General features: G+C 40.2%; 3 protein-coding genes and 1 long non-coding RNA gene across 4 annotated transcripts; 2 read left to right on the top strand and 2 right to left on the bottom strand.

Annotated features, from left to right (window-relative positions):
* On the bottom strand, positions 1–728 carry LOC5505177 (actin-depolymerizing factor 3). The gene has a single exon (XM_001625951.3). It carries the CDS (start codon positions 638–640, stop codon positions 188–190), a length of 453 nt encoding a protein of 150 aa, XP_001626001.2. The 5' UTR covers positions 641–728; the 3' UTR covers positions 1–187.
* A 69-nt stretch (positions 729–797) lies between these two features.
* On the top strand, positions 798–4486 carry LOC5505160. The gene is made up of 3 exons (XM_001625971.3): positions 798–2217; positions 3087–3899; positions 4245–4486. The coding sequence occupies exons 1-3, from the start codon at positions 817–819 to the stop codon at positions 4272–4274; spliced, it is 2244 nt and encodes a 747-aa protein (XP_001626021.1). The 5' UTR covers positions 798–816; the 3' UTR covers positions 4275–4486.
* Positions 4487–13320: 8834 nt separating this feature from the next.
* On the bottom strand, positions 13321–15816 carry LOC5505180 (forkhead box protein C1-A). The gene has a single exon (XM_001625950.3). The coding sequence runs from the start codon at positions 15544–15546 to the stop codon at positions 14176–14178; it is 1371 nt and encodes a 456-aa protein (XP_001626000.1). The 5' UTR covers positions 15547–15816; the 3' UTR covers positions 13321–14175.
* A 5286-nt stretch (positions 15817–21102) lies between these two features.
* On the top strand, positions 21103–22094 carry LOC116613016. The gene is made up of 2 exons (XR_004294056.2): positions 21103–21306; positions 21412–22094. It is a non-coding gene; the product is annotated as an uncharacterized LOC116613016 (long non-coding RNA).
* Positions 22095–25481: the final 3387 nt, after the last annotated feature.

Genomic DNA, 25481 nt, shown 5'->3' on the forward strand with positions numbered 1-25481 from the left:
TTTTTCTTTTATAATCTTATCATTTATTAATAAGTTAATAAAGCAACTACAAAAAAAACCTGTCTTTTTTTACAGCTTTTCTGCATCCCATAAAAGACATTTCAACAAGGGTGATATAAAAGGAATAAAAAATCTAGAAAAAAATCAGGCTTTCATAACAACTCTGTCCTTATGGTTCTATAAATGTCTACTTCGAGCTCTGTTCAGCCTTATCAGCAATATCGTCATAGTTTAGGTCGGCACGATCATTTATCTGGAAATCCTTTTTCACACCAAATTTTCTTTTGAGGAGCTCGTTTGTTGCAGCTGATACCATTTTCTTCTTGATTGGTGCGTTGTCAGAACACCAAAATATGTACACAAGGTAATGGAATGCTCGCCCATCCTTGCGGGGGAAATTCAGGTCATAGAGGATGTACCGTGGCTCACTATCACACAGCTTTTCCAGCATCTGGTCAAAAATTACGTGATCCTCCTCTCTCGTGTTTGTTTCAACCCTCTTCAATGTTTGGTCAATTACCACCATCTTTCCATCGTCGGATATTTTGAAGGTTGCAAATTTGTGAGATTTCTCTTTGCCTTGCATGGTCTGATAGAGGTGAAGACTCTCGTCATCGATCTTGATGCCTGACATAGACATGATGGTTTGTGATTAAATATATCGTCCAGATGTAATGGATGGCAAACCGGCAAGACTGGCAAAACAAAATGTTTGCGCGTGCCATAACGTTTCATCGCGCGCGCGTTGTGTACTTAGATCACGTGATGCAACAACAGGATTCTTTTACTTTAAGAATCACTAAACGCGAAACAAACATGGATAAAAACTTTTTGGAAGTCTCCCCAAAATCTTTGTCGAGAAGTCCGCATGGATTAGCATTTGTCACCTCTGTAGATGGCAGAGGGATTTTTTCTGTTTTTGGAATTTTTCAGCTAAGAAAAGGAGTGCAAAGAGGAGTACGAACAATCTACGAGTTCGCCGGAGCACTCTGCTTTGTCGGCGGTAAGGTCATTGACGCTTTCTTGCAAAAAGACATCAATGAAACCCAGTTGAAGACCTACATTCAGAGCTATATAAAGTTGGCAAGCAAGAGAGTGCCTCTCGCAAGAGTTCCAGCGAAAGATGTCGCCAAACTCTTCATGACTCAATGCTTTACGAAGCAGACGAATTCAGGCCCCTTTAACGAAGACCTTCAAGAAGTTATAGAGATTTTTAAAAACGCTGGCAACTTCGCTTCCACCGAAACGGAGGAAGAATTCTTAAAATCACAACTCGGAGAAACGTTAAAGGGGCCGAAATTTGCTCGACTTGATTCAAGAAGACCTGAGTTCTCGTCTTGGTGGATTGAATTCTCTGAGCTTACGCATATGGAATGTCCACAACCAGATAAAATCAAGCGGGAAATTGTGCAAGAGAAGAAAAGCAAAAACAAAGAAAAGGAGGATTCGGGACAGAAGTGGCGAGTTGAGGTAGCGCAAAGGCTCAGCGTTCGTGAGAATTATGTGCGATTTGCGGGAATTGCGAGGCATATGGTTTACTGGTTTATCTACAGAGGAGGGAATGACAAGATTGCAGCGACGTTTGTTGTGGCGCATTGTGGAATCTTTGAAGCTCACCGCAACGGGAAACACTTGACGCCAGAGAACCCTCTTCTTGGTCTCTTCGTGGACAAGACGCATCTGAAATGCGACGAGTTCGGCACATGTTTCGGGCAAACGAGAGTTCCTTTAAAACTAACATCTTCCAGGAAAACTTGCAACCTTTGTAACACACCCGCAGAAATTTCCGGGAGGAACAATCTACTCACCTGCTGTGATGATTCCGGGAATTTTAAACTCGGCAACGAATTAACGCAAGCTATTCTCGGAAATTTAATCTACAATTACAACAGAGAGAAGCTCTCGGATGAAGTGATGCTCCCTTTAGAATACGTACTTCTAGACGCATTGAATTGCTTCTTTGCGCATGCACTTAATTCTCTCTACTGGTTCTTTAAGCCTAACGGAGCGGTCGTGCGCGAACTGGTTGATTTTTTGCTGAGGTCGATGAAGCAGAGACTCTGTTCCCCGCTTCAAAAACTCCTACCTGTGAAGGATGTGGTATTCAAGGCCTTACAACAACATTGCGCTACAACAGTCCCAGAGTCAGACTTAGAGAACATTGCCAACCTGTTTGCGGCGAGTTATGACAATTGTCTTGCTCTTGGGGAACCTATGGTAAGGCAGTTAACCTTTTCACTGGAACATACTTTTAGATGTTTTTTTTTTTAGTGAAAACTGATTAAAAATGCAATTTCCGAGAACACCAACACCACTTTAGCTTTTTCATTCACTAGGAGCGGATCAAAGGTTTCTCGAAGGGCGGGGGAGAGGGGGAGGGGGAGATGGCTTCCATATAAAAACATACAGCGGCAGAGCCGTAGAGGGCCCGACAGAGCAAAAAAATGGCAAGTTTTCCAAAAATAAGCTCTGGTTAACTTCTGGTTAACTAGCTTGAATTTTTGCAGAGAGGTTTCTTATGTTGTGTAAACCAACATATCAAAAAGTGTTTTTTTCTAATGGATTCGTCTTCGAGATATGAGGCTTGAAGTGCAATTTTCAAGTGTTTAAAGTATGAATTCTCCTCGTTTTTAGGGAGAAGTCGGGCTCTGATAAGAAATTAAGCCAACTTTGCTCACTTATATCTAAATTTCATATCTTTAAATTTCTATAACATTTGGATTCAAGCTTTTGGTCAGAGGAACTCCTTGTATGCGGAATCTTGAGCTTATATATTGAGAATTGGAAAATGTCATGCCATTTTTTTTTGCTCTGTCAGGGCCTCGTAAGATTGGGGGGGGGGGGGGGAGAAAGGTGCAAATTAAAGAAACATTAAAACATTTATGCTAATTCCTTGTAATTTTTGTGAAATATTGGGGGGTGCGTCACATGCACCCCTCCCCTCCCCCTACGGCACTGAGCGTCCACCTAGCCTATCTTTGTTAATATGCAACATTCGTAAAAATGTAACAATCGTATAGCATCGTTTAGCATTATACTAACTTGTCGTTCGTAATCATAATTGACACGTTTATCTCTGCGTTCAGCTTACAGGGCCCATCGAAGGATTCGACGCCAAGCCAGAGTGGGCTTTTAACATCGCCCTGTGCTCACGTATCGCCAACAGCATCAGACAGAAGTGGAAATTCCTGTCTTCAACAGACAAGGAAAAGCTCTTGTCGTTTAAAAGAGAGGTGGTCACTGATTTAGTACAAGACACGTTCAGGAAAACTATGGCGATGATAGTCCGAGTTCGCTGCAAAGAGAAGAGCATGAGCATCAAAGGCTCCTCTGCACCTTTTCTCGCGTGCCAAGACCATCGCTGCGCATGTCATAGCCTGAGTACCTTCCAGTTTAACTTTTTGTCCAATTTACCAACGGCCTCCCGTGCCAAGGAATCACACCTAGTGTACAAGCCAAGTGGGTGTGGCGATGGCGAGGGGATACTCACGCTAAATAGTGTGTTCTACATGGATGACGAAGGTGATGCTTTGCATGAGTTTATTCGCCTCGCGAACGAAGAGGTTTGGGACTCAATCGAAGAACTATGCCAGTCTTTCCAGTGCGAGCGCTTGCAATTTCTACACTACGCCACGTACAGGAGACTGGTTCTCGCTTTCAAGATGAAGATCATTCAGGAATACGGTGACATACAGCTGTTACCGGAAACTACGATACTTGATGCGGCTCACTTCAGGGAGTCCTGTGGAGGTTGCGGCTGGGAGGAGAATGGGCCCGAGAGGTTGTATCTCTGCGGCGGCTGCTTGGGAGTACGTTACTGCAGTTCGTTGTGTCAGCGGCGTCACTGGGAAGAGGAACACAGGCGTGTTTGCACCGGGGAATACTCGGACAAAATAAAGGTGAAGTTGTGTGATTTGTGAAGACGAAATTGTTGAACGCATGATAAACAACGTACATTAAAACATAACACCTAGCCGGGCTCAGATATCTCGGACTCTATGCTAACTCGAAATCGCTTTGCCTAGGGACATTCTTTAGTAATTTCTAATAATTAAATTTAATTCAATTTAAGAACTTGCTTCTATATGACTATTTCTAATTAATTTCTGCGTCGAGTTCGATCTCGAAATTCCACTTTAATATTTATTGTTATCATTACAAACAAATTGAATGCGATATTCCATGGATTTCAGTTGAGGGAAAGTCTTGTCTTGAATGTTTTTGAATACTGTGTTTCTTTTTAGGTGACAGAGGCAGTGGTTGAAGTAAATTGACATGGAACTCTGTACAAACTTGAATAGCTCGTTTTCGTAAGACGTATTTACACCTGCTAGTAACTATACTCATCGACGTTTTAGGTACTTATCTTATGCCCGCGTCTATTTATTTTGTGTTATTCTAAACTAAGACCTTTATAGCCATATCTGAATTTTGTTATTTCCCTAAAAAAATCGCTAAAATCAGTACATAAAAGAAAACTTAGAGATGAAGGTGAAATAATGAAAGAGTTAAATCGAGGGCACGCCTCTCCCTCCCCCCCACCCACCCCCACACACAACACACAATCGCATCTGTCCATATTTAGAAGTACTGGGGAGTCTTTATATCAATATTTAGGTGACCAGGTGACCTTCATACCCACTCGGCCATTCTGTTGGGGACCTGGCGCCCGTTTCTCAAAACACCCGAGAATTCTCGGGCCCGAAAACTTTATCTTGCATTTTTGCCCAAAACTTCGCATGTTTTCCTTTTTGACAACCGCTTTCATGTTTTAGAACAGTTTGAACTTCCTCTTGGTTCATATTTCAAATGATTACGCTCAATAGGGCTATTTTCGAAGTTTTGCTGAAGCCAGAAAGTTACCCGAAAAGTCTCGGGTGACTGCGGGTTCCCGAGAACTTTCTTAATATTTAAGCCATGTGAATTTCGGGCCCGAGAAGTTCGGGAAAGATCAAAATCTATAAATCTATAAAGAGAATCATCCTTTGCATAAATCTTTGTGGTAAAATACGATGTTTGACGATATTCCAACACATTTAGATACCATAAGTTTTATAGAAATTAGCCAGCATTTCAAATTTTAGGAATACATCGCTTTCGGGCCCGAGAATTCTCGGGTGTTTTGAGAAACGAGTCCCTGGGTCTAACAGTCTAAGGGCTTTTCAAAATTACTGAGAAAAAAAATTGACCAAGCGAACAAGTTTTTCTTAACAATTCTTTTTTTCGCTAGTCTCAAATTTAAGAACCTCATCTACTTTCCTCATATCATACACATCCATAAAATAAGTACACCATTGTCAAAACTAATAGAGACATGTACTTGTGCGGTGTATATACAACCTCCTGATTCCTGAGTGCTTTAGCAAGACTCCTTAGACTTATCTCACAGATGTTTTTTGTGACATGTATCACTTAGATTAGAATCGGGCCTTCATATTTGTGCTGTGTGAATCATTGACCTCGTGAATGGCCATGATGTTGAAAACAATAACTGCCGTGCTGATAAGAGCTGACTCACAATTCAGCGTGAGCTCAAGCAACAAAATCAAAAAAACGATAAAGCCGGGGGGACTCTCAGGAAAAGTAAGGGGGGTAATCGTCCTATCTTTTAGGATTCAAAATTTTGGCCAACTGCTATTTCTTAGGGGATGTTAAAGGATTTTTCCGATTCTGCTATCTCTTAGGGTATGAAATTCGACCTACTGCTATTCCTTAGATGTTTAACGGTTTTTCCAATTCTGCTATCTCTTAGGGTTATAAATTCCTTCAAAAACACCCAATTCGCTATCACTTAGGGTTAAGAATTGCTATTGGCCATACCCAAAGTGCTATTCCTTAAAATTGATTAAACCCGGCTCCGAAAATTGTATACTTACAGTTTTATATCTATGGAATTTTAATTCAATTTAAAACTATTCATATTTGTCATAGAAGGCTTTCTTTCTCTATTCTCTCTCTAAGGGCCCCCGAATTGTCTTTAAGGTGCATTTTTTTTTTTGGGAGGGGGGCAAGCACTTTTTTATGCGAGACCGAGCATTTTTATTATTATTATTATTATTATTATTATTATTATTATTATTATTATTATTATTATTATTATTATTATTACTATTATTATTTGTGGATTGTGAGCATTCGAGCACAACAAAAAATATAATGCGAGCACGGCGAGCATTAGCCGAAAACTGCGAGCACATCGAAATTTCGGGGGACCATTCGGGGGCCCTTTCTCTTGCCCACTCTTTTTTCTCATGAACCTGTACTTATAGCCCAATAAAACCCGACATCGATGTTTAGAACTATTTGAAGCGCTTTTTAATAAGGTATAATCAAAACAACAGCCTCGCTGAGCAAGCTTCGAGTCCTGCGTTTTTTCTCACCAAGCGTTATCTCAGACAGAAAGCATCCTGTTATCTTTAGCTATAATAAGTCCCCCAATATTTGGGCTTCCTGTGGCGAATCAAATTTTAGTACCCAGTCGCATACGTTAATTACACAGCACAGGAGCCCCGAGCTCCGTTTGAGCACCAGAGATAAGAGATGCCTCAGAGGATGGTACCTGTCAATCAAATCCAGCTCTTCTTCGCTTTCGCTCTAAGGTTAGCACAAAGATCAAGTGCTTTGGCAACTGTGTTTTGCAAGATCATGCAGTGACGTCACAGTGATGTCATCATTTCAAGTACCTTGCGTATGCGGTGTTGGACTTGAAATTCCTCAGATAAAAATTTAGCCTTAAGGTGTTCATGATTGTGTTTGTAATCAGAAATCTTGGCAAGGGAAACTTTTAATATACGCGTGACTAAATGACTGTTGGTAGGCAGCTCTTTTTTCACAAGGATTATATATTTGTAGAGGTTTCACTGGTGAAAAGGTAACTCCCAGAAATACTGGTAACATTTCTTGGTCAAACTAACCTGTAATAGTTTGTTATTGGTGCACAAGAGACGTCTGTAACTGAGTTGCCTGTTCAGCGACTATATAAACTCAACGTGCACCTTGCTTTACGATATCCAACTGAATAAATCTTGCATGTTTTGAGTACAAGGGCTTGTGTTGTTCTTTGACACATTATTTGTGGGCATTAAAACTAAGTTAGCTTGCTTTGGTAATTATAAGTTGCGTAAATTCTATCCCTCAATAATATTTGTCTTCTAAGACACCCAAGAGAGAAGCCACACAGTTTATATTGAAAATATAGAAGAGGGCTTTCCTTGAACGCAGACACGATACATTGAGCTCTACGGTACGGCGTCCCTCGCTGGGGCCTCTAGACTTATATGTATTGGACATCCTCTTTCCCGAAGAGAACACTAGACACCCAATCAACAATGGTAAGAACTGTTATAAGTCGAAGTATTTTATGCGAAATAGATTTAGTCTAAAGAAAGTTTTAAAGAAAGATCTGATGTAAGAGATTGGGGAAGTAATTTTTTTTCCTCTAATGAATAATCTCAATTTTCTGATTTAATTTGTATTTCTCTCTCTCTTTTAGTTTTATCTTAAAGATATCTAACTTTTCTTATTTACTAACTTGAAGTAAAGGGGGATTTTCTTGGATAATTATTTAGATATATGCGTATACGACCTGCAGAAATCTTTTATAGAGCGATACAGGATGGTATGATTGCTTATTGTGGGCGGAAGTAAAAAAAAAAAAAAACTTCAAGGCTGTAGCCTGAGAAAAACTATGACCCTAATAGCCGGGTCCGAATGCCTACATAAATCAAGGATTTACACTAATCACTTTCAATCAAAAATTTCCGATATATACTCTGTTCATAAGTTCATCACACATTCAACGACAACAAATTCCCTTCAACAGTTCGATATTCACAAATGCTTCCGTGAGATAAAGACCTCGTTACTGAACTTTTCGTCAAGGAAATTGTTATTATCTTTTTGCAATTCCTTGGGTGGCCTTAGCATAAGTGTTTTGCCAGGTCACATTATAAGCTGAGTAAACTTCTGTCAAAGATGGTCTATGGACCTGTTATCACAAGAATAATGTCCAACTCGATGAAAGGGTTTAAGTTATTTCAACGCTTTTAGAGATTATTTGTCGCTCAAGGTTCAAAACGCTCAAAACGAAGCAAGATCCATCACTTTGTTTCTCGAAACACCCCGGATGACGTCGCTGATCACGTGACCCTCACCCCCAATATAGCTTATCAGGCGGACTATCTCGATTTTTGTATCGCTGTTTGTAGTCTTTGAATGGGGATTAGAAAAGAAGCTATTGATTTTATCAAACAGGAATAACCTTAAAGAATCGATGTTAACGTAAGCTCTGTAATCCGCATTAAACCCTTGTGCCGCTGTTTGTATTGTTGGAGATCGTTCTTTGAGCAACAAAGGATTTGAAAGCGTCGGAAAGGTTGAGTCCTCTCTTAACTGACCTTTGACCTCGAGAGGGAACTCCACAAAAAACAAGTAAAGAGCTTTTGTTTTGTTCCTTCGCGTTCGTGATTCCGTTAATACAATAAACACCTGCAAATAACAATGCTAGAAAGAGTCTCCGACATTGTTTGCATTGAGAGAGAAATTGTTACACAATTGACACCTGTGAAAGTGTGCAAATGGTTGCATGAGGTCTTTTAAGTTTTTAGGGAAGGGTTTCTAAATTTGGGTTTGTCAAAAGCAATGTGTCATTCGTATCTTTTGTGTGCTCTTGAGCCTTATCTACAGAAAGACTCCCACAGATTTGTCTTTATTGGTGTTTTTGTCCTCGCAAAAGGTACAATGAAATGACAATCTGCACGTGTGCAGTATAGCAAGAAAACGCAACAAAAATAATCAGTTAGCCCGTCCTAGGTAAACCCCAGTTTTCAAAACAAATTAATCATCTGAGATACATATGATTCATCAGTTGAAACACAATCAAAATTCTAATTAAGTAACACGAGCTTTTTTCCAGTGTTGAATTGATACATACCGAGGTGCTAGAGCTTCTAGCTAGCACCGCTAATTGACGACTTTCTAACGCTTTCGGCTCGTTCAAGTGTTGATGTTCGCGTCAGTAATGCGCGTACTGCTCGGCGGGAGGGTTTGACTCAACCGAACGCTGAGCCATTAACCTTTTGAACCTATTTCCCCGCGTGCTAAACGCATTCCGTACACCCTAGACAATCAGAAACCAAACAACTTAATACAAATAATACACACACTGCCTAAACACTCGGTATTTCACACATCTTGTCAGAAACCCCCTGGCCCAACGCTGAGAAACAGAGGGCACAATACAGAGATGGAAACAGCCCACCCAAATTGTCTTATCGCCAACGAGCGAGCGCTGTATGCAATTTAATGGATGTTGCATCCGTTCAACCCCCGCCAAAACATCGGCAATCTGTCATATAAACGCTCTCAAAATGCCGACATTTTACCTTAAAGCCCCGAGTAATGACAGTATTAATATATAGCCTCATCCGATACTAGCAGAAATGCGTCAAGGAACTGTTTTAAGTTTTTTTTTGGAGATTTTCCTGCGTGGGTATGGCGCAAAAGTAATTAACTTTGCTGTCGTGGTAATCGTATTACATTAATTAGATCAGTAATTGCTCTTGATCAATTTCTTCTTACCTGTTGTTAATATGTTATTCTTCTGGTTGCAAACCACGAAACAGTTAATGAAAAATGAAATGAAATCCCTTGAAATTGCTCGTACAACTAGTTAACAAACGTGGTTACATTTTTACAATATCTCATACTCTGAAAACACCCTTTCCTCGGCTGTGATGGGTAATTTACCAGTCATTTGTACCGGAAAAGTTAGGAAGTTATGAATTTCTCATTTCCGCTGAGGTATCAACCATGTTCAACTAAAGTTTCATCACAAGAGACCATGCAAAAACTAAATAACATCAGTTTCATATCTCAATTAGTATTTATGCTATTGAAACTAATAAAGTGCCGTAGTTTGCTATTCCGAAACTTTCGTTTATTTGCTTTAATAAAACAACACAACTAACAAGTTAGAATTTGTTTGATGTACGGCAATTTACGTCTCGCAAAACAACCTGCAAATTTGTTATTTTCGTCAACAAAACCTAGTGTTCTATATACATTTAAAAGGTTAGCCGAGTATCGTCTCGCTGTTTGTTATGTTCCTTCTTTTCTTGTTTGCTTTAAAAACACACTTTCTCAAGGCCATTCTAAAGAGACGAGAAGCGATCGTCCATTTTGGCTCTGCGGACTTGTTTGTTAACGAATAAGAACTTTAGTTCCTATCTCTAGACGTTTGCAACGATAGAAGGATGCAGGGAAAATTGAGAACCTTCAAAAGGACAATAATGTCATCCCGCTATGTAAGGTTTTAGAGTATTTCCACCTTTCTCTGACTAAACTATATTTGGTAGACTTCGATAGACGGCAAAGAATCAAGGAATCTACTTTATAGCATTTAGGGTTTCAGGAATGTTTGTGAGCTTTCAGCGTAAAATCTTTGCGTGGGCATAGCGAGATCTCAAGCATCTAGTGATGAGAAGTAACGTGTGGAAATGACAGCCAAGTTAACTTTTTCAAGTGCGAACTGCAAGGTAGTTCTTGATAAAGTTTATTCAAGACTAAATTTGGATCAAGCTACGCGTTCACTCCCCGGGAGCTCTAGGTGGAAAAACAAGAATCACACAAGTGTTGAAAATCTACTATCTCATGTGAGGTACACAATCATGGGTGGGGAATTGCACAATATTAAAAAACGTGACAGTTCACGGGAGAAATACAATGCCTTGTCATTACAACTCTATTCCGTGAAAATAATGTCTTCCATGAAGAGTGAGAGAGAAGAGAAGAAATTGATGAAAAGGCTACAAATAAAATTATTATTAGTTAAGTGTAACAATTTTTGTGCATTATTAAGGTAGAACTTCTACGTAACATGATGTTACGATGTCTGGTTATTATAAAAAATGGAGTTGATTGGTAACTTTATCAAGGGGATTAGAACCTGTTTAGCGATCTCCAAATCGCTCCACTAGCTCGAATCCTGAAACAGAAGTAGGAAAATAGTATTTTACAGTCGGTACAGACAGTCTGGCCTTAAAATACAAACTTCAAGCTACCACTCGCTTTGCGTTTCTAATGCATGGACCATCAACAAAGCAAATGACAATATAAAGGATGCTTTCCTTTCAGCGCTGCAGTAGTTTATAAATAACTTGAGTTCTGTATGTTGAAAGCATTTCCTTTACTTGAAAAGGTAGATTATAGAAAAGGTATCGTTATAAATACACGCGACTTTATGCAACATCCGGAATTGGAAAACAGAGATAAGTCTGTTGAAAGTCCTCCAAAAATTAGATAAAAAGTGTAAGGCTTACCACAAAGCGTGCGAACATGCGCGAAGCCAGCGCGCGGGTGAAAGTTTATTTGCTTTCCTTTTACTTTCGTTCAAAGGCTTCGTCTCTATTGTTCACAAATTCTTTGTCAGGTAAAAGCCATTTAGCCTCTTGTAGCCTGAGAGCGGAATAAGCAAATAAAAAGAATTTCAAGCTGAACGAAAACATTTCGAGAGGACTAGAAAGAACGTGTTTTTGTTTGATAAAACAACCATAACGCTGATAAAGAAACGCCATATCTTAATAAATTGTCTCCAAGTTTTGCAAACACATTAGTCAAAAGTAAAAAAATTATAGTTCATTTAGTAAATAAATTTAAGCAATATAGTAATATCAATTTCGCTATTTTATGGAGAAATAGATAGAGAAGTGTTCTTACAAATCCAAAAGAGGCCATCCAAAAGTTTCTTTCTCTCTTCTGTTCATCAATATAAAACTTTTGTACATGGCTCGCAGAAGGTCGATGTTTTAAGCAGAAGATCTGGGCCTGGATGTAGGATTAACCGCGAACAAAGGAAAGGTCCGTCTGTGATTTGTAGTCTAGGCCGCTATCGGATATAAGGAATTAGGAAAAGAAGATTTGTGAATTTTGTCGCCAACTTAGTATTTTTTACCTATCAACTGAAGTCATACCGGGGTCTCGCAATAAAGGTCACAGAAAAATATAGCAAAATAGTGCTTGAATTCTTTCACTGTAGATTAGTAGGATGATTTCATTTTTCTGTACGAATAAAAAATTCAAGCAAATACGCGCATTCGTATTTCATGGTTCTTAGGTCACGAAGCACTAAAATACATAAGGTTACTTTCTTCAAATTCATCCATGAACTTTCGATTTTAGGGAAAGCTTGCAAAACAAACTATCAACAAGTAAATCGAGAAAGCATAAAGCTTTGTGCAAATCATTTCTGTGTAAATCATTTTCCGACTGGTTAAGACCACTTAATATACCCCACTACAGTACATACTCACATTCTTAAACAAACACATCGCCAAAATTCACCCACTTTCACTGCGGATGTAGTTAAGGCCTAAATCCTGTTGTTTTCTAACCGTGAATTTCTTCTTCTACATCGTTATTCTTATTTTGTGTACTGAGAAAATAATTAGTGTGTGTTTTTTAAAGTCTTGCTCATGTCGCATGTTAAACGCGCTTTGTCTCTAAGAATTTAGTCGCACGTGGAACGGGAAATTAAGAAACAAAATACTCTCAGAGATAAAAAAAAAAGACTAGCGGATTCCTTTACGCTTATTGCATGCGTCTCTTTGATTGAGTGCGAAGCGGCAATTTTAGACAAAATCGATGATAGCGGCACTTTGCCGTTACAATAGCTGCTCTCCGTACAAGGGGGGAAAGGGGAGGTCTAACGTGCGGTCGATTTGGGTCTGAAGCTTTTAAAGGAGAAGGGCTCTGGCTTGTTTTATCTCGTTTTAGCAGAGAAATTGAGATAATAGCAGTGTTGAAGCATTCCATCTTTTTATCAGTTCCTCAATAGCCGAGGACGCGTGTTGCCTCGATAAGATCATACTGTGTGCTCGTGTGGCCCACAACAAAAGCTCCAGTGATATGAACCGGGCCCTCGAAATTACGCTCAAATATAAGGTTCCACCCCACTTTTCCGGTTTCCTGTGAAAAGATAAAACTAAAATTGTGCTAGAATGTATAAAAATAGATTGGTAAAGTTTCAAAACGCCCCAGTTTACAAATTGGAAACTCAAAATCCATTTATTCCGCAACGCCCGTGAAAGACAAGACTACAATAACGCTGAGTTCCTCATATAGAAATCAAGCCCCCAAAATAGGCTGTTTAAGTTAAAATAGCGTTTGTTATAGGCTTGTTATGTCCTTACACGAAGTTAATGGAGTCCAAAGTACGGTTGTTGGGGGTTAAAATGATTGATTGAATAATCCAGGAGGACAGAGTAAATCGAAAGTGTCCAGCGGCACACCAAACAGACGACAAAAGACTTGTCAAGTCCTTCCTAAGTTGAATCTCTTTTTAAGCTTTATTTACGTAGTTGGTCGACCTTTTTCATTCTGTACATAGCACAGGAAAAATATGACTGTCATAAATGATGTCTCCAATCTGAAAACTACATTTTATCATAATTCTAAGGGCAAATAATTTTACAAGCAATACATTTACCGACAACTATAAAATATTAGTCTATTAGTGACTATATTATAACACACTAAAGACAGTCCTCAAGGTAGTCCTTTACAAACTTGGTAAAATCATATTTAATTCAATTAACGATTCTCATAGAGAACGAGTAAGATATATACACCGCGCAAGATTAAAGCTGTGATATAAAACGATAAATCAGTCATAAAATATAAACATTATCAGACTTGCCAAAATACTTCTGGCCAATTTAAAACAAAATCGGATAATAGGACCTTAAGGCTGAGATTTTTTTTGGATACGGAAATCACGAATGAAAAGTTAAGATTAAAGTGTGGTTTTTGACGAAGAGTCTGGTAGGAACAGCTAGAGAAAGCTTTAGTCAAATAGCAGTCCTATTCTTATAAAAGAAACCTTGCTTTCAAAGAAAGCACATTAAAAGGTACATGAAAACACGAGAATGTAGAGTGTGTGTTGTATCTATCACTTAGAGTTCTGTAAAGCGTTATCACTTAGCGGTAATATTTCCTCGTATTTTCCGATTAGACATTTCATGACTTCTTATTGCAGCTTAGTGCTTCTAAACTATCACATGGTGACCGCTCAGCAAGTAAAAGAACGCGTAAATCTACAGATCTGCTAGCTTAGGAATGTCCAGAGTTTTCTCCTCGGTGTTCGTAGTACAAAGCGTAAGAAAGTCATTGGTCTTGACTCTAATAGATAGAGCTTGGACTAGAATGATATCCCGCTCCGCTTGCGAACTGACCTTGAGGGTGATGGTTGGGGCTGCTTGCTTGGTTGGCGCTCGATACCAAAAGCCTTTGAGACTCAAACATCTCTCTAACGTTCGGGAAATTGGCTTGCCTTGCTTGCTGGGCCTGCGGGATGGTTGCCTCCGTTGGCATATTCGCAGTGCTTGTGGCGTTATATCCTTGAGGGTACCACTGCCCCGCTGTTCCTCGGCCTTCGTAATCACCATACGGACTATTGATGCGGTTTTGTGGTTCTTCTACTACCGGCGTAGGTTGCGTATAGTGGCTAAGATGAGGAGAGAACCTCGGCAGCGGTTCTGTGTGTGCGGGATCAGAGTTGTAGTGTGGCATAGCCGGGCGCGCGCTGGCGGAGTTGTTCTCGTACGGGTAAGCTTGAGCGTTGAATCCCTGCGGTTGTGCTTGCGTGTATGCACAGTAGGCTCCGTAAGAATACGGGTTTTGTGGATCGTAGCCCGCGCGTGGTGGCGCTGTGGGGAAAGACGGTGGGGTGACTCGATGTTCGTGTCCCTCTTCGTCTACCATACAGGGCTCTCTTTTCACCATCGCGGGCGGACTTGTCTTCGGCTGCGGTATTGTTACCACCACCATGTCTTTCTCAGGGATGGGACTGTCGCTCTCCGCTTTAGCCGCTCCGCTGCTCGAATTCGAGTCCTCTCCCTCGTTTTGATCGTTTTGTTCAGCGGAAGTTGTCGATGTCTCGCTTCTTGCTGTGGAATTCTCAACGGAAGTACCATCCGACTTGCGCTGGCTTTCCCCCTCCATTGATTTCTGAACATCTTTCTTCCTAAACCTCTTCCTCCGCCGCAGATAGCTCCCGTTCTCGAACATGTTCAGGCTGTCCGGATCTAGCATCCAAAAGCTCCCTTTCCCCGGCTTTTTGTCATCTCTGGGGACCTTAACGAAACATTCGTTGAGTGAAAGGTTGTGTCTTATAGAGTTCTGCCAGCCTTGTTTGTTATTCCTGTAATAGGGAAATCTGTCCATTATAAAACTATAAATCCCGCTGAGTGTTATTCTCTTCTCTGGCGCGCTTTGTATCGCCATAGCAATAAGGGCAATGTAGCTATACGGTGGCTTCACCATGTCTTGCCTTGTAGGATGTTGAGAGCGGGGAAGAGGAGGTCCATAGTACCTTTCTTGTCTCGCGTCGTACTGACCATAAACGGGAAAATGAACCGAGGAGTACGGCGAAGATCCGGGCCTGTAAAAGCCCTCGTAGCCTTGGTTAGCGTAGACTGGAGGTATCATGTTATTCGCGGGAGCCCCAGGGGAGTTTGTAGGATAAGTGTACATGGTTTCACTAGAAGGCATTCCACTTGTGAACACTCTGGAGTGTTTGCCGTAAATGAGTTGACAAGGTACGGATGAGTCCTGAGATATTCATCTGCTAGGGCCATCAGTCACGCGCTGCTTCTGTTATACGCGAGTCATGGCCGTGATGCTATTTACAGGCTCAGGAGAGTCCGTGATGTAACGACCATTTCAACCAATCACGACCAAGCTGCTATCTTCCGGGCCCACACACGAGGCCGGGCGCAAGCTATAATTTCATAGACCTTTTACAGAAATTAGCAATTTCACGAAATCTCTTGTCAACACTATCTCATAGAACCATGATTACTAAAAGACCCGGCCGGGCGCGCACATCATACGGGTGAATTGTGATTCCCGCGCGCGCGCTCAAAATCTGCAGGAAGGACACTAATTGCAAGTATCACAGTTCATTGTAATCACAATACCAGACGGATCCCAACATGTGTGATCACCTGTGAATAAACCGCTTTATCCTCACAATAACTTCACTAGTACGCCCTCCTAACCCGCCTATCGAGGGACTCGAACTCTCTGCGCGCTCTAGCAGAAATAACCCCCGCACATGGAAAACACGGTATATGATCCAACGTGCAAAACATATGGTGAGATACCAGCGAATCGAAACTCCCCCAAGAGCTCTTAGCTTTAAGTTCTACAGTGATCGCACTACTTGGAAATTTGACTTTGAAGTTGCGGGTCTTAAATCAAAACAGTTCACACGGTTGCTGTTATTGTTGTTACAACAGTAAATAACAGTGGGAACTCAAATACGAGGACAAAGAAAGCAGAGCTTCGTGCCATTTTATTCTAAACAAAAAGGCGTTAATTGTGTGTTGTTCTGCTGAGCCTGGAATGGTACGAAATCACGGATACTTTTAAGGTAGTTTGTTTGCTTTGATTGCAATCGAAGCGCAATAACGCGTCCTTTACGACATGGATTTACACCGCGTTAGCATCAATGCGGGCATATTAATAAAAGTGGCAACCCTTTGACGTCTCTTGAATAGGCGTGACCGGGCCTTATCTCTCGCGATAATGGAAGTCTGGATTTACATAACTTGCCGTCAGCACGGCCTACCCGTTGAGTGACTGAATGAAAGATTCGCGATTGTATCACTTCTTCATGACTGAACTTTCCACCTCGTACCTAACCACCCGGGAAGACTCAAGTCCTGCAATCATCCCGCCACCGCCAACCGCATTTCATCGCCTTTCGTAGTCTTGCACGCGCAACAGCTTTGCACACTCACAACTTCGCGTTCTGCCCTTGCAAATCGATCACACTCTGTCTTACGTGCCAGATATACCCGACGAGAAACTAGTACAGAAATGACAGTTAGGTTATTTATTTCATTAAGCGCACGGGGTCAACGTGATTTCGGATTAGTCCTCAGAAAGAGGGTTTTACTAAAGGTCAATAGTAGGATCCACGATGCGCATGCGTTTCGCAAAATGACGCACCGGCGTATCAACGCTGTACTTTCGAAATCATTGCAAAATGCGGAAAAATCATCAGAACTTCACTTAAGGCTTCTAAAAGGTCAGCGATGATACTAAAGGTGATGTCCGACTTTGATTTCACAATCATTCGGTCTTGAAGATCGATTCTAAAAGTTTCCTTCCGTTCGAATATCAGTTTCGATCGTGCAACCCCGTTTAACCTTTTCAACCACCCAAATAAATGCAGGAATCTCTAGTTTATAGGCAGAAAATGATACCAAGTTCAAGCACAATGTCAGATAGGAGATAGGGACGCTTTCAAAGCGAGGAATTCCTTAACGTGAAAAGTATTTTGAAGGTCATATCGGTAGTTAACAACTGGTTGCAAAGATTTTCATTTTTTTTTTGTTGCGATATCTACTTGACACTAGAAGACTCTTTATTAAACACAGAGAAGAAAATTATGTCGTGGATAGGAACAAAATCTTCGCAAGGTGGACTAAGGAATAGGTATAGGACTAACTAGGATAGGGGATAGCATATACTTAGTTAAAGCTCTATCGTTAGCGACTTCGGAAATCCAATAAAACTAATAGGGACAAAGGCTGTTCACTGTGTACAATATTGGTAAAGGGGGTCTGTGCCTAACAAGAAGTCAACATGAAATATGTCGATAGCTTACTGGTAGTCTTTAGCAAGAGGAAAGGATAATCATTATTATGTACACCATTATCTATTGTGTCTTTGTTTACTGTCAAACCTTCTCATTCTTCAAATCCAAATTCTGGGGGTGGGGGCGGGGATGGGGGCTCGAGGGCGAGAGAAAATGTGATTCTATTCTGGAAAACTTCACATTAGGATCTATTTAGGGTATTTCATCCCCTCTACCCCCTAGCTAACCATCTTATTAATTTTTTGTTGTTGTATATTGTAAGTCACAAATTGCTTATCTAACAGGCTAGTTTCAATACTCGATAATGATACTAGAAAGTATCTAATAAATGCATCTTACTGCCTAGGCGAAAACAAGGGAAATCTAAGGTCTTTACATTCAAACTAGGAATCTACTTCAACTAGTGAATCTCGGAACATAGTATAATAAAGTAAAGGGCCTTTAGAAATACGAAGGACCATTTTAACAGAAATCTTTAAAATTAAGGTCATTTAATCGAGGTGAAGAGTTTGCTTACGAAAAGCTGAGGATAGGATGTGATTCTCTCCAAGTACGCAACAATATGACGGAGCCACAAGGGCTGGTACCGCGGTTTCCAATATTTTGCGAGTTCTCAGCGACGATCCCGTTCCGGCGGATTCCTTAATTCAAAACGGCTCATTCCTTCATTGCCCAACAGTGAAATGGTTTCCCACGTCACTTATCTGTAAGGCACTAACCAATCATAAAGGACCAAAAATGTGAATCCGTTACTTTAGCCGGAGAGTGGCAGAAGATTAAAAACCGCAGTAGCAGTTCTCTTAGTACGCACACAGAAAGCTTTTTGACTTGGGTCATGCTTTGATTTGCCAGTATTATTCATTTAGGCGGTGTAATATTTCTAAAACATCTCAAGGGTAGACCGCCTTGAGCCCTTCCCAGTTCAAAGGGCCCATTACATGGATCTAAAACAACGATATCATATTTTTTTTCTCAATTGCAAGCACCCATCCTCCATTGCAAAAAAAAGGACCAAACAATAATACCAATACCTATAATTGATTGTTTATATATTGCCTGTTCATAAGATTTGTAAAATAACATATTTATGAAAGGAGCTTTGGGAAAAATATCGGCCGATTTTGCCCTCGCGTAACCTTGAATACCCTGTGTTTACAACGGACTCCGACTCGAAGATGCGTTGAGAAAATAAACATTACACGTTTTGACGCTGGCCTATTGTATTGGTGTCATAGCATACCGATTATCTAGCATTTTATCGGCGTTTTTTTAACTATGCGGTAGACAATTTGATTGTCTATTAGAGTGATGGACACTATCCTGGCGGGTGATAGGTTTGATATTACTGTGAAGAATAATAGCTTTTGTGACTCAACATTTACTGCTTTTAAGAACAGTAGGACGTTGAGAAACCAATTACGGTGGAACCTCTATATAACGGACACTCTCGGAAGGCGAAATGTTCCGTTATATTGAGGTGTCCGCTTAATAAAATTTTTCCGATCAAATTCGAGAATAAACACATTTTTATTGACTTTAACTACATTAGAATGCTTAACTAGCTGTCTCCGTACATTTTTTGTGCAATTTCTTATTGCTCGAGACGCGATGGCCATATTGCACAAGGCTACAGTATTTGAAGCATCAACTGAAACAAAACAATGGAGAAACACACGAAGTGCACAAGTGAAGGAATCATCAGGTAGAGACCGCGATGCTGCGATCCCTATTAAGGAAATATCTACCGTAGTTTTATTTTTTGTCCTGCTAATTGTAAAAATATAGAAAGTCATTTGCGCCAGCTTTCACTATCCCCGGCACTTGAAAGCTCACACTAGAATATTTTTTACTTTTTTTAGTATCGTAGAGACTCCTGCTGAAATCTAGTAGCCAGATTTTGAATTTGGGCTAGATTTGGTTTCAAGAAGGCCAATCACGCCGCCATTTTATATGTTCCCGATCAATGTAGAGTCACACAAGATATCCATTTCCATCAGCTAATTCAAAGCGAGTAACCGAGATATTTTCAATCAAATATAGTCAATTATATATCATACTTCATTCGTAGAATGCTATTTTGTTCGAAAGTTCCCTTTCGAATAAACCGCTGCATTTTCAATGATAAACAATAACAAAGGAGTGAGCGATCGACATTCTTTGAAACGCGAACAAGGATAATACGTCCTAACAACATGGCAACCAATATGGCGGACGTTCGTGTGAGCGTCACATTCCAATAGTAGATTCTGAGAAAGTTCATTAGCGTCTGAAAAGACAGAAAAACGCAAAATATTCGTGAGAATCATAAAGTGAAAGGTTCCCACGCAGGTTATAATGCAATAAATTCGCTCAAATTTGAAACTCTGTCAATATTTGCGGATGATCTTTCCCCGCCGAATATGGCAGATTTCATTTCTCGGCGTTATGCATTTTCAAAACAAGATCGTATCTAATCGCTCTAATATACATGTTTTATAGAAACGAATTATGATACGAACACCTCAAATATAAAAACAAACGATTAAAACAAGAAAATGTGAAATATATGAAGCTAATCAACAGCTTCTAGAGGGTCAACTAGAAAGACAATAAAAGAATTGAGGTCCAAACTTAATAAAATATGAATCTAAACTTTAATCAACACTTTCTTTATCTCTCAAATAGCCTTTATTGTAATAAAAATGAAATGAAAACAAATAATTTCTTGATTTAATTTTAACATAGTATGCTTCTGTTTTCTCTGTTGTTCGACAAGAGTATGTTAAGATATCGGCATAGCTTCACGAAGGTCTATTTACCAATTTTGACATTGAACAAATAATCCACAAATGGTCGTGGGAAAGCAAACAAACGCCAGAAGGATTTGTCAAGCTCTGTTCTTTGACGCCAAAGTGCAAGACAAGTTTCCCACCCTTTTAATTGTATTTGCTTTTTTTCTCCATAGGGTTCATACACGGTAATTAGGATACTTTGTCAGCGATTTCTTAATAAAATAGCCAAAAATGCATTCCCAATTTGTACTGAATATTGTATTCAGCGAATAAAATATCTCTAACCTTTGTGCGAAATGTCTCCTGCCTCCCGACCGATTCAGCGAAATCCTTTTTCGTTATATTTCTTTTTCTCTTGTCTAAAAACCCACGCAATCGTTGTTTTCAACTCTCGAAACATTTGACCAGTACTGAGTAACCATAGCCTCTTGGGTGTTCGTGACAAGCCCGAACGCTCTCCGAACCTAACTTCGTATTTAGGTTCTATATAAAATAAGAAGTGAAACAACGCTCGATTCCATTGTTCGAAAATCTGCTAGCGTTCGGGCTAGTCACGAACACTCAAGGAAAACAACGATCGCGTGGGTTTTTAGACAAGAGAAATATAACGAGAAAGGATTTCGCTGAATCGGGAGGCAGGAGACATTTCGCACAAAGGTTAGAGATATTTTATTCGCGGAATACAATATTCAATAAAAATTGGGAATGCATTTTTGGTTATTTTATTAAGAAATCGCTGACAAAGTATCCTAATTCCCGTGGTTCATACTTTGAAAAGATACCAGGAATAAACTTGAACAGAGTCAACGACGCATGAGCTGGTTTCCGAACGTGGTCCAATCAAAATAAGAATGTGAATAATATCCCTTGTCTGTAAGTAGGAAGACGATTCACAAGTATCATCAAAGTATAGGTACATATAAACAGGCATACGTTGAGGTTGCTTGAATTAATAAGGATAGATGCTTTTTTCCACAGGCGGCCCAATTGGCCGGGGGGACATTAACCTTTCAAGGAGCCAGAGAACGTCTCACCGAAGATGGCGCCAAAAGTACTCCTGCTGTAGTGACGAACTTTTGCGGGATTACAGGAAGGAAGGGAAAGAGGGATATCACTCACTATAAACAACTCACCAATTCACCAAAAAAAATGGCTTAATTAATAACAATAATACAATAGAATAAACAATAGAACAAATTCTCGCGCTTTTTCGCGCGCGCAAATGTGCAACATTATTTTGGTTCAAAAATGCCAAGCACATGTGATTCCAGGATTGTTTTAATTGATGGATGCAGGGGCTCATATGAATCAGGCGACTTCAAAGGGAGCGAAAAAGGCCTGACATTAACACAGGTTCGATTCCGAGGTCATTTTTGTGAGCCTGTGAATTGGGAAGATGAAGACCCTCAGCTTAGTTTATAATGACGCTACCTGAAGTTCAAGATCGCGGGCTCGTGGTCCCAGGCTTCTTCTCATAGGCCAAGGCGACAAAGCGCGAAAAGCACCCTGGGTAGGAGAACAAACATCTGATACGAAAATTACGTACGGTATCTTTAATCTAAAAATGTATTAAACGATAGAACTACAGACTTATGCCCAATCATAATTGATTCGGCGATAACTGTACTGCTAAGCATTTGATGATTTCAAAAGTTCTTAAAGAGGTAGTCATGTGTTTTTGTTTACTCCCAACTATCGCTAGTTCCCCAATAGCCTGCTAGCCGGCTCTCAGGAGATTCGAGTCTTCGGAGAACCGGCTAGCAGGCTAGTTTCCCAAAGGCTCCCAAAGATTCTAGTTCCCAGGGCCCCTAAAAACTGGAATTGCAATTATGACAGACCGCATAAGCAATTTAATCACTTTTTAATGAAAAATTGTCATAAGATTGAAGCAACGTGCAAAGTGTTATGGGCCCGGGGGGGGATTTCTTCCCATGTCGACTTGATAGGGATGCTCGTCGTATTTTTTAGGGGTCAACATCGGGCCTCAGGTATTTTTTAGGGGGTATCCGAGAAAAAAATAGGCTTTTCTCTTAGAAATGGAAATTTTAAGGCTCAGGTATTGTTTAAGGTAGCAATTTTTGGCCGTGCTGGTATTTTTAGGGGTATTTTTCGAATTTTCCGACGAGCATCCCTATCACTTTTACCTTGAAGAACTCCCCCCGGGGTTATGGGTTTTCGTAACTGATTTGTCCCGACTGTGTTCCGACTGTGACCCGACTGATTGTCGAATATTACCTGACAGCTCCAAATGGTTTGTTCGATTTATTTCATTTATTAAGCAATTCGACCAACATGCAAAAACACACGCACACTTCGACAAACAAATGAGCATGTCGAAAGACATATCACATCAGCTTTACCAATTACTCTGGGCCTCTTTTTTATCAACCAATGTCGTGCTGTTCTCAAATTTCTTGCTATAAAACTATGTTGTATTTTTCCAATACGTCTGCCTGATTCGATCTCAGCCGCTCATGGATTTTTGTCAAGATACAACAGGTCAGCAATTCCATTGTGAAGTCTGGCACATTTTCTCTTAAGGGAGTGTTCTCAAATACACCGAGGGGGGAGGAAATATATTAGAGGGGGGGGTCTCCGAAATTTTTTAGCCACCAAAAAGGGGGGGGGGCTTCGAAAAAAACCCGGTCCTCTAAAGGGGGGGCTCTGAATTTTTTTAGGAGCCATACTTAATATACTTTAATATTTTGCTCATATGATCTAGTTTGTAGCACAAATAAAGATTAAATATTAAGCCTCGTGACAAATGTATTTAATAATTATTTATAACTGTCTTTATAAACCATAATATAGATACTTTCAGTTTATAACAGTTGGATTTACCGATACAGTTTATTATCAGAATAACAGGAACAAAGTGAAAAAACTTCTAAACAGTGGTGGAGCATGCAAATCCCCAAAACGATATACATACAGTTTTTTTTACGTTGGACATTATCCCTTTTTTACAGAAAAATATTCTTAACAAAAACAAATATATACAAACGTATATTCATTCACAGGCGTCCGTCCAGGGGCGGACCATTTGACTTTTGAGGGGGGAAGGTTTGGAAAGCAAACAACTAATTGAAAAAATCACTGCACCATTTAACATGATTTTACATGCAAAAAAAATTTGAAGTATGCCTAAAAGAATTACCGCCTTTTGATCATAAGAGAAAAATAATCCTGCTGACTTGAATTCATCCCCCCTCCCCCTTGGGCTGCCTTTTTTTGTATTATTTTCATGTCTGTTCACTCCAAAATCGCTACGAAGGTAAAAAGCTAGATCCGTCCTGTGTTGGACTCTGAAATAATGACGAAATTGACTGGATCATCAACTCGGACAAGGAGAGGGCAACTTCGCAGTATTCAATTTCCAAGGCTTTTTTGTTTATTAAGGTCAAATAATATTTACAATGAAGGGGGGCTCTGAAATTTTCAGGTGTCTTGAGTAAAAATCTTCCCTCCCCCCTCGGTGTATTTAATGAACACTCCTAAGTAGTGCATTTTCTTTGTTTATTGTATTCGAAAGATCACTTATGCACGTCCACGTGCGCATGACGCGTCAACCCTGGGTCCTCCCAAGAGACCAAAGACGCCCAAATAGACCTCAAAATATTTCACTTTACGTCACAGCGAGCTGTGTGTGGCGTAACCGTATAAGACTTAGGTCTTAAGGGCTAGGAACCTGGTTATTGCCTCCCTATTAATGCGCGGGTGCCTCGGTACCTGTGTGTTACACAGTTCGCTAGATAGCGGTGTTGGGGCCGAAGTCTCCAGCCTAGCCGTAAAGCTTTATGCTACCATACGGCGATTCAGCGCACGTCTGGGATGTATGGTCTCTATTTTTTTTCGACTGAGCTGATCTAGTTCGACCAGCGGCGAATTATCTAGTTTTTTTCCAACATTTGAATTAAGTAGTTTTCGAACTCGAAAAATTAATTCGAGTTAATGAAGGCAAAAATATTGATAAAGTACTTAGAACTAAGGAGTCTGTTAGCGGAAGGTACAAGTAGTTATCGAGAGTTCGAGTATTGGGGTTTCTTTCGTAGTCCGGTTGAGCTCTCAAATCTCGTCTATATATGAAGACTACCTAAAAGAAACAACAAACGAACTATGACAGACAGCTCCAACATATCTCTGTATGTAAGAACTGCTCTATTATATCATATTGCATTTCGTTATCAAGCCATGCGCGTCCCGTCGATATTTCGCCCCAGGCTAGATTCCATCATCAGAGCTCAAGAAAGACAGACGGGACGAATACTAAGTTGAGTGCACCCTTAAAACGTAATTAATATTGTTTTTATAGCGTTTTATTTTGTTTGTAGACCCTCAGGGAAACATGCCCTACACTTAGCAATGAAAACACGCCTAATGCTCGGCGCGTGGCGCAACTTCACCGTCGTTCTCGAAATTTTACGAGGAAAGGGACACGAGTAAAGACATGTATCTTACTTCTATTTTCTATTTTCTACTTCTATTACCACTTTATACTTTCTTTCTTTATAGATGAAATTCTTCGAACACGTTGGCAAGCCCTTTCATGCTGTGCTTTGACATACTTAGGAATTTTCTATCTCAAGGGCTACTGTACTTCTGAATAAGCTTCGTGTTTGGTCATATTATTCTTTCGCACTACATGCGCACTATTTGACACGCACGCACTATGCTCGCGCGATCACACACACGCGTGTGGCTCTAATAAACATATCCACTCACCGCAAGGCGAGTTTGCTACGCGCGTGTAGTTTTCGTGCCATACTCAGCTGTACAGCTCAGGGTTCCAACCTTAACCGCGATGTAAGCTGATTTGCCCGTCTTATAGGTCGACTTAAATACGCTTCAGGCGCATTTTTTATGGATCACGGATCGGAAGGAAATATCTCGGTAGTCGGTTAATATTCCTATTGCGTTATCATGTCCTTGTGATAAGTAATTTATCAGGGCTACTGATCATAATTATTTGAGAGCAAGAAAATGAGAGCGCATCGGATTTTCGTCCAAGATTCGTCCTATTTTACTCGGTGTGACTTGAACATCGTACT

This window comes from Nematostella vectensis, chromosome 13, assembly GCF_932526225.1.
Source record: "Nematostella vectensis chromosome 13, jaNemVect1.1, whole genome shotgun sequence".
In the NCBI taxonomy this organism is placed as follows: domain Eukaryota; kingdom Metazoa; phylum Cnidaria; class Anthozoa; order Actiniaria; family Edwardsiidae; genus Nematostella; species Nematostella vectensis.

What these genes read in the sequence shown, in the direction of transcription:
- LOC5505177 (XM_001625951.3), bottom strand. Translation starts at nt 640, where the DNA reads ATGTCTATGTCAGGCATCAAGATCGATGACGAGAGTCTTCACCTCTAT.
- LOC5505160 (XM_001625971.3), top strand. Translation starts at nt 817, where the DNA reads ATGGATAAAAACTTTTTGGAAGTCTCCCCAAAATCTTTGTCGAGAAGT. An exon ending in TTGCTCTTGGGGAACCTATG is followed by an intron (nt 2,218 to 3,086) that starts GTAAGGCAGTTA and finishes CTCTGCGTTCAG; the next exon opens with CTTACAGGGCCCATCGAAGG. An exon ending in AATACTCGGACAAAATAAAG is followed by an intron (nt 3,900 to 4,244) that starts GTGAAGTTGTGT and finishes GTTTCTTTTTAG; the next exon opens with GTGACAGAGGCAGTGGTTGA.
- LOC5505180 (XM_001625950.3), bottom strand. Translation starts at nt 15,546, where the DNA reads ATGCCTTCTAGTGAAACCATGTACACTTATCCTACAAACTCCCCTGGG.